Source organism: Papaver somniferum, chromosome 1, assembly GCF_003573695.1.
Source record: "Papaver somniferum cultivar HN1 chromosome 1, ASM357369v1, whole genome shotgun sequence".
In the NCBI taxonomy this organism is placed as follows: domain Eukaryota; kingdom Viridiplantae; phylum Streptophyta; class Magnoliopsida; order Ranunculales; family Papaveraceae; genus Papaver; species Papaver somniferum.
Window position 1 is genome coordinate 217,522,567 of NC_039358.1, and position 9,583 is coordinate 217,532,149.

Below are 9,583 nucleotides of genomic sequence, written 5' to 3' on the forward strand. Positions count from 1 at the left end.
CCTTACCAAGATCAATCCTCAAGAGCGGAGCAATTTCCGTTGATTGCTTGTGTCATATGGTCTATTTGGACAAACAGAAATGACATAGTACACAATGATAAACAGGAAGAACCGATGGCTATAATATCAAGAGCCAAGGCCATGATGCTGAACATCTCTAAAAGCTCCATCATCAGTCGAATCTCAACAATACCAAAAAATCAATCAATACCCTCTTTTTGGATGTGCCCACCTAGAAATTGGTTGAAGATTAACACGGATGGTGCTTGGAATCTTAATTCAGAAATTGGGGGAATGGGTTTTTTGATAAGAGATTCTTCTCATCAATTTATCTATGCAGAGTCGAAGAATGGGAAAATTGGGAAATTACCTTAATATGGGATGCAATGTTGGAAAACTGCCCCAACGTTAAAAAAAATTGGGAAAATGCCCCACTGTTAGAAAAGCCAGTTAAGTACACGCGTGTGAATTCACACGTGCGAAAAAAGACCAACTTACCCAACAACGTTTAGATCATGCCACGTATGCTTATCATCTGACGGACCAAGAGGAGGACGAGACGCACGTGAAAGGCACGTGATATGCAAATAATTACTAAAACAGTATTATCTTTTCACGTTATGTCTTCTGTGTCCTTCCTCCCAGATTGCTCCACACTGCTGGTGTCGTTTCATCCGACCGTTGATATTTAACTTAACGATACCAGTTTGAATTCAGTTAAACAAGTTATGTGCTCATTCTTACACGGAAAAAAAAATAAATGTGCCCATACATAAGTAACCGATATTGAATCTGATTTTTAAAGAAATTGACATTTAGTCCAAATCCAATTTGACAAATTTGGGTTTCACCATGGAAAAATTTAGAGCTCTGGCATATCAACAACAGATAAAATGAATTAGACAACTAGTCATAAATTTATAGAATCAAAACCGATGAAAGAACTTTGCACAATGAGCACCAGCGGGACAATCAACTGAGGCAAGAACGAAATGAGTTTTTCCATCGTAGCGAATGCATGCTCATGTTAATTAAACATCATGATTTCCAGTTCACTATTATTATAAACAATAAATTACAAAAAAAATAAATAAATAAACCCCCTAAATTTCATGAAGCCCTAAAATTATATTTCATTTCATTTACAAATTAACACAAAACAATTGGGTTTCATTTACTTGCTTTTTTATCAACTGCAACTATGATCAAACTTCAAATTTCATCACTGCAACATTTTCTGGAGCTTTTAATCGTTATAAAGAGACGAATCTTCATCACTAGCCTTTAATAGTTTCCAGTTTAATCCAGATGAGATCGAAGTTGGAATGATTCACCTAATCTCCTACTCATTCTTTCTCTTCTCCGTATATATTTTGGATCTGAATGAAACGAAGAAGAAGAAATTTCTTCTCGATAATTTATGACAGAACATAAAATGTGGACCCGCTGATGGACAGGTGTCGCGTTAAAAGCTGGGTTTAAATAGTATTTCGGCACGTCACCCGTGCCTTTCACGTGCGTCGTGTCCTCCTCTTGGTTCGTCGGATGATAAACTTATGTGGCATGATCTAAACGTTGTTGGGTAAGTTGGTCTTTTTCCGCACGTGTGAATTCACACGCGTGTACTTAACTGGCTTTTCTAACAGTGGGGCATTTTCCCAACTTTTTTTAACGTTGGGGCAGTTTTCCAACATTGCATCCCATATTGGGGCAATTTCCCAATTTTCCCTCAAAGAATTTGATTTGCTTTTCAGCGGAAGAAGCAGAAGTGTGTGGGATAAGAGACGCTTTAAGAGTAACGAAGGAGATGAAGAAGGATCGAATTATAATCGAAGTTGATGCCTCGGAAGTGATAGAGAAGACAAATAGAAAGCTCTTTTGGGGAGATTTAAGAACGCATAGCATGTTTCAGGAAAACCCTAATCTGTAACTTTCAATCAATATCGTTTAATCATGTGGATCGGACTTGTAATGGGGCTGCACATGAATTAGCCCAATGGGGTAAAAACAATGTAACTCAAATGGCTTGGTCTGTGGCTCTTCTTTGTGTTGATCATCACTGCGGCTTTTTCACTTTAAGTATATGGAAATCTTCCTCAATTCAATTAAATCGTTTCATTTTCTCTTATATTTCTTTTATTTTTTTCTCTTATAAATGTGGTTCGCCAGAGATGGTATCTGCACAGGACTGTGCACCATCGACGGATACCTATAACACAGATGTACAATCTGCTGATGGAACCACTACAGCTTCAGCAAGCCATCAGGTCGAAAATACTTGTAAATAATTGCAATATGCCAAATCGTTTTCCTGGATGATGTTATTACCTGCGAGAGTGCTGACTTGTTTTAAACCACCTATCCGATCGATGATGAGTTAATACTTCAAACCACCTTCGAATTTTCAATTTCTGCGTCGTGTTATTTGAATTTTTTTTATTCCCTACTTCGGTATTGTGTATTGTTTCAAACGACCGACGTATTTTGTAATTCTGTCTCAACTATCTTTAATGTATGCGCGGTTTAATTGTGTCATGGACATTATCAGATAGTCGCATGTTTATCATTTGCTGCTTGAATTCACGGACTATTATATATCTCGCTGAATTCATTCTCCATTGTTTTCTTTTCCTTTTATCTTTTTCATAAAAGAAACGGCTAGCCGCGCAGGCACGTGCTGCGGACTCCAGTAGCATTTAGTTCGAACTCCCCCAACCTTTTCTTCTACACACGAGTTTAATCCGTTTTTCTGATCAATTTTTCTTAAATTTATTTCAGTTTTAAGAGCCCTCCAATTGCAGAGATTTGAAGGGGGGGAAAATGATCTAAAATTGCTGAGTTTTGAAAAACTTAATTTTGTAGGACAATTTGTTATGACGGGTACAAATACATTTCCTCATCTCCAAGGGATTCCTCTGCCTCTCCTTCCACCTCTTGTTTGATTGTTTCCCTTGATCCCCTATGTCCAGCTTGGGTCTCAGTTCCATACCTTGGACAATAAGGCCACGCTTGTGTACTCCTCTTTCAGTCTCAAGCACGGACATATGCACCTCCACGCCCTCTTTGACTCCTCCTCCGTTATAGAAATGACCCATCTCAACCTCCATCCATCCGTCTCCTCTCTCCCGTGCAAAATATTCAGTCTCCAACGGATCTGGTGGTATTGGTGGATAATCTTCACCGCCAGCACATAAGTAGATAAGTTTCTCTTTGCTACACGCACTAGTGTCACCACCATCATCTCCAACGACTTCGACTTTGGCCTTTATAGGTTCGTAATTATCAAATCCACTAGCATCATCTCTTAACTTTAGCACAAGGTAAGCTACATAGAAGGTGTTTGGGGATAGCAATTGGATTTCCATCTTCCCACGGATTTCAAGCCACCATACCGATCGCAGTTCGGCCACCTCAGCAAACCTGGAGCCACGGCACCCTCGATAAAACAAGTACTGAGGAGTGTCTCCGGCCCCCCAAATAATTGCAAGCTCCTTCGCTCCAAGCATAATACATTTCCTTCCACTAGATTTTTCCAACTGAATGCTCTTAAGACCACCATCAATGAGAAGTGGGTCATCCGATAGTCGATTATATAACTCTTTCTTAGAGGGTGCAGCAGCTGATGGATTGGACGCTCTAGAAATGATGTCTTGGTAGTCGTCTGGTAGAAATTTCTCCCAGAGAGCATCCGAATCAGCTGCAGATTTAAAAAGAATTGACACCAGACACATCTGCAGGTGTTGTTAGAGATAGGATGTCAGATATACATCCTTCTGGCAGTCTTTCGATATTGTTAATATCTTCTGATTTTTCCATCACCTCCTCTTTCTCTGCTCTTTCCATTGTTGACTTTACCTTGGATTCTTTATCTAGATTGATTCTGCAAAACGGGGAAAAAAAATATGAGGAGGATGAAAATCCAGAAGGCAGTGTGATTTGCAAGCACATTGCAAGTTCGTAACATGCGAGGGCAGTGTTAGGAGTTGGGGACGAAGTTTCAAAATTGTAACCAAAACATGACAATCATTATATAGTTGTTAATAATATCAAAGAGGGTTAGCGGATTTCTGTACCTTTGCTCGCTTAATCCAATCTCCATGTGCAAGTAATTTCAAGAAACCTCATTGATGATCTTTAGCTTTGTTCTTGAAACACCAATAACGTCTGTATAGTAATCTCTTCTCGTCAGTTGATGTTTTGTATAGCTTAGAGGGTGTTTGATAGCTTGCTCTATTTATATAGCTTTCATATGTACATATCAAGAGCTATCCTACTTGTTCTCAGAAACTTAATCCAAATACAATTAGGTCATTTCGGCTACAAGTAATTCCAGCTTGCATTAACCGCGTACAATCCTACGTGTTTCCCACAACATCAAATACCATCGGGACTCGTAATAATTGATATATTCTACCTGGCTCCGCCCTTGTCGCAAGAGCCTAATCGCGGCGCTTTTTTGTTACTGCTGGCTCACTTTGCCATGTCCAAAAAAAACAAAAAGTAAATCTTGCCAGACCAGTTCAGGGTAACTGGTTACGCCCGGTACACAACCGAGTCAGACTAGTTTTGTTGGATATATCGGGAGTGGAGACTTGGACCAAATCCTTCATTTCATCATCACGCAAAATCATGCACGTGTCCTTACTACCATGCACGTGTCAATAGTCATTACACATCCTTCGGCTTACATGTCAATCAACCACAAAAATAAGCTAACAGAAGAGGAAAAGCTCACGTTCTTCTCCTCTTTTATAATCCCAATCAAAAATGTCATTGGTTTCTACTTCTTTCTTTCTTCTCTTCTTTCACTTTCTTTTAATCACATCATCTCATCCATGGCTACCCAAGAAATCAGACAAAGAATAACCAAAGATGAACCCACAACAGCTTCTTCTACAACCACCACCTCAAAAACACCACCACCAAAACCAAACAAAATGGCCATGGCAAAAAAAGGTCTTAAATCGCTATCCATAGCTATTTCAATACCAACCATACTTACAATACTTACAATTTATCTTTCTGGTTCAAATCAAAGATACAAATCATTACAGAACAAGCCTCTGTGGTTTCCACCAACATGGGCATTCAATTTCTTGTGTTTAATATCATCCTTCTGCATGGGTCTATCTTCTTGGTTAGTTTGGGCTGAAGGCGGTTTTCATAGACAACCAAATGCTTTACCACTCTGTGCAACTCAGCTCGGATTAAGTTTATGTTGGAAACCGATTGTGTTGTTGACGGGTTCTAATTATTTAGGATTAGTAGTTTGTGTTGCTGAGTTTGGTGCTTTAGTAGGTTGTTCAAGAATGTTTAGAGATGTTAATCCTATTGCTGGTGACCTTCTTAAGCCTTGTTTAGCTTGGGTTGCTTATCTCACTATTATAAATTATAAACTTGTTTACCTCTAAATGAAACTTCATGTACTATTTGTGATCTTCATGTATCTAGTAGTGGTTTCTTTAGATTGTACCTTGTAAGTTCACTTCTTTTTTTCTCTCTTTGATACAATAATAATAGTAGTTTTTTGTTTATTTGTTTGTTGAGGAAATATGGTGATGCGAGGCCCTCACCTTGTGAATCGTTCACCTTTGCTCGTCTTTGACAACATAGCTTCAAATTACAATTCCGCAGTGTGTTTGCAATATTTATTCAACAAAAGTACCGATCAAGAAAAAAAAAATTATTCAACAAAAGTATAAATACCTTTATGGTAGATAATAACTATAAGAGCGATAATCCTGTACAACAAAGTCGTTGTAGTATAGTGGTAAGTATTCCCGCCTCCGGGTCACGCGGGTGACCCGGGTTCGATCCCCGGAAACGGCGTTTCTTTTTTCTCCCTACTCGGCTTTTTGGCGTTTGATGGTTCCATTTTGGATCTGGCTTTTGCTCTATACCAAGCTTCTCTATACTCGGATTTGACAATGCAGAAAGCATGCAGTAACACTTGCGAATTCCATGCAGGATGCGTAAGACATAATTCAATTGTGTCCCGCAACAAAAGTTCCCAGCTGCTCTTCACTAACAAAGTTCACCCTATAGACAAGGCAGTTCACAGATCATAAATGAATGCAGCAAACCTTTTTCTCAAGAAATAGGAATTGTGGGGGTATCAATCTTCTTTTGTCAAACCCTAAAAATATAAAGGAATTTTAGGGGTTGTACAGTACTTATGTGCTCAACTTGGATCTAGAAAAATAAAATAAAACTAGTTTTATTGAATGGTATGATTTACATAGAGAACCATGGGAGTAGAGGTGTAAAACGTGTCGGCCCACGAAATTGTGGGCGTTATATGTCGTGTAATGTGTCGTGCTGTGCTTTACTAGTCAAAACTTAGGCATAACACAGTCTATGTTGCACAAATACGGATACGGGACACGGTTACGACGACGCATTATATATATCACACATATCATTAAGTTGAGATTTTACACTAATCTGCTACATAATAATTATTCTTATTTTCAGAATACTTATTTACAAATAAAATAAAATTAATAATAATGAAATTGTGATCAAGTTTTTCATAAATAATGCTTATATTTAACAAAAATACGAATAAATTAGCTTCACACTTAGTTTTTCCAGATCAAAATTAATCATTTATGGTGTAATTGGAAGTGTCCAAAAAGTGTCCGCAAAGTGTCAAATATCGATTTCTACGGGACACATGATGTGGCGTATCCATCGCTTGTCGTAACCGTGTCGTGTCTGATTATGTGTCCGACACGGTTACGACATCTTTCTAGGCGTGTCCGTGCAACATAGAACACAGTCCACGGGCACAGCACGTTACGTGCTGTGCCATATTGTGTCGTGCTGACACACGTGCTATAAATAATTTGAGATCACTTAATGGTATACATTAAGTAGGACATTATCACGATATCTACATATAATTTGAAATTACTTCGGAATTTATTTCAAATAAAAAGAAATATCGAACCAAATATAAAATTGGATCATTGTCATGTGAATTAATGTTCTAGTCAAGTATATAAGGTAACGACATTATAACAACGATATTGAGATATATTTTCCAAATATTTAGGCATTATATGTGTTGTTATAAAAATAAGCTAGCATAAAATGTCAAAAACTAGTTAGAATAGTGACTTTTTTGTGAAATATACACAAAATGTAATATATTATACCTTGTTATATTATGTATTTGTGCATGCTATGACGTGCTTTCTTAACGTGCTGTGCTGGGCTGGGCCACGTGCTTATCCGTGTCGCGTGCTGTGCTGTGTTATTGTGCTGATTAGACCAACCCAGCACATCCCACGAAACTAACGTGATGTGCCGCGCTGGGCTAAATCACGAGTTGGGCTGGACTAGGCTCTGATTTTAGCTGGGTTGTGCTCATATTGCCGGCACAACCCAATTTACACCTCTACATGGGGGTATATATATTCAACAATAATTACTTGTAAACTAATTCATATTAAATATATTAAAAACTTTTTTTTTAAATCTCTTCATTGAATTAATACTTCACTAATGCAAGATTACAGAAGTGAAATGAAATAAAATAACAAACTCTAAAACACTAAAACTTTCCATATAAAATACTATACCAATCCCATAATCTAACAGTTCACCTTGGGTCTAAGTTCCATACCTTGGACAATAAGGCCACGCTTGGTTCCTAACCTCTCAGTCTCAAGCACAGACATATGCACCTCTCCACCCTCGTCGTTGTCTTCTTCTAATTCTTCGTTGTAGAAATGACCCATCTCAACCTCCATCCAACCATCTCCTCTCTCCCGTGCAAAATGTTCACCCCCCTCACCGTTGGGATCCAAGTAGATAAGTATCTCCTCGCTACACACACTACTATTACCACCAGCCCTTCCGACGACCTCGACTCTGGCCTTTACAGTTTGGTTACTAAAACCGTATGCCCTTTCCTTAAACTTCAGCACAAGGTAAGCTGCATATAAGGTCTTTGGTGATAGCAATCTGGTATCAAGCTTCCCACGGATATCAAACCAGCATACCCATTGAAGTTCGGCCACCTCAGGAAACCTGGATCCAGGGTAACCTTCCCAACGCCAGTGGTTAGGATTGTCTCCCCAAGCAATTCCAAGCTCCTTTGCTCCAAGCATGAAACATTTCTTTCCACTAGATTTTTCCAACTGAAAGGTCTTAAGACCACCATCAATGAGAAGTGGGTTATCGGATAGGCGATAAAATAAGCCTTTCTTAGATAGTGCAGCTGATGGAAAAGGATGCAATGCTCTAGAAATGATGTCTTGATAATCGGCCGGTAGAAATCTCTCCCAGAGAGCATCCGAATCAGCTGCAGATTTAAAAAGAGTTGAAACTAGACTAGACCGACACACATCTGCAGGTGATGTTAGAGATAGGATGTCAGATATACATCCTTCTGGTAGTCTTTCGAGATTGTTGATATGATCGTCTGATTTTTCAACTAGTACCTCATTTTTCTCTGCTCTTTCCATTGTTTGATGACTTTACCTTGGTTTGTTCTTCATCTAGATATATTGATTTCTGATATATAATATACGAGTCGACAAGAAAACGTGCACCAGCTACCACTCAACGCGTATGTTACACATTTATTGAGGACCCATAAACATACGTGTTACTCGGTTTGGTTTGAAAAATATATTTTGAATGAGGAGGGCCCGTTAGAAATAACTATTTTAATTTTATCTTAGATCTTGCAAAAATATCTATCCTTATTTATTTATTTTTACTTTAGGTGCATGGGTGGATAGAAATGATGCGAGTGTCATAACGTATTTCTTTTTGGCTGGCCGGCAGCACAATGACGGCAAAAGAAACACAAGGCAGCGAGCATCAAACGTGAAACATGTGAATGTATATCAGCAACAGATTATAAATTTAAGCAATGCTGATTTGCCTCCTACATTGGATACACCATCGATTAACATTTGTGTTCTTTCTTAATCATTCTTTCTTAATTATGAAATTATAACTGTCATTATTGGAAAATTATCATCTGAATTTCTCTCAAGTAGGTAACTTTTAGTATGGAATATATATTTAAAGGCTATCCCATAATTGATGTCTATCTTTTTCTGCAGCATCCAGGATTGGAATCATCGGACTATCAGATCGAGGCGCTTTCGCTAAGATATACCTAAAATACCAAGCTTATCCAATTAGGAAGCTCTTTTTAGAATTGTTCAACAGATGCAAGTCTAAAGCTAACAGATTATGATGGATTATGGATCAGTTCAACCTCACTATGGGTACCTAAAATACCAAGCTTTTTCAATTAGGAAGCTCTTTTTAGAATTGTTCAACTGAGCAGACTAGGAATTATTTTTTTTCTCTTTTAACAATTCACAAAGTGATGCATTAACACTCGCTGAATTCCACAATTTGCAGTGTTATAACGTCGGAATATAATTCCATTGTACATGCGATAAATATTCCGAGCTGCGTTCACTCAATGGTTTTCTGTTAAGGGGTGATTTTTGGGTATAAAAATACTAAAATACCCTTTGATATTTGAACCTCTCTTCTCCTTCTCCTCACTTTTCTTTCTCTGTCAGCTCCTCTCTTTGATTTTTATTTTCTC

General features: G+C 38.2%; 2 protein-coding genes and 1 pseudogene across 2 annotated transcripts; 1 reads left to right on the forward strand and 2 right to left on the reverse strand.

The window, feature by feature from the left end:
• Window positions 1–2,825: 2,825 nt before the first annotated feature.
• LOC113360271 lies at window positions 2,826–3,844 on the reverse strand (annotated as a pseudogene).
• Window positions 3,845–4,803: 959 nt separating this feature from the next.
• LOC113336984 (translocator protein homolog) lies at window positions 4,804–5,451 on the forward strand. Its single transcript, XM_026582682.1, has one exon. The coding sequence runs from the start codon at window positions 4,836–4,838 to the stop codon at window positions 5,409–5,411; it is 576 nt and encodes a 191-aa protein (XP_026438467.1). The 5' UTR covers window positions 4,804–4,835; the 3' UTR covers window positions 5,412–5,451.
• A 1,983-nt stretch (window positions 5,452–7,434) lies between these two features.
• Window positions 7,435–8,484, reverse strand: LOC113336994 (F-box protein PP2-B10-like). Its single transcript, XM_026582694.1, has one exon. It carries the CDS (start codon window positions 8,472–8,474, stop codon window positions 7,599–7,601), a length of 876 nt encoding a protein of 291 aa, XP_026438479.1. The 5' UTR covers window positions 8,475–8,484; the 3' UTR covers window positions 7,435–7,598.
• Between the last annotated feature and the right edge of the window lie 1,099 nt (window positions 8,485–9,583).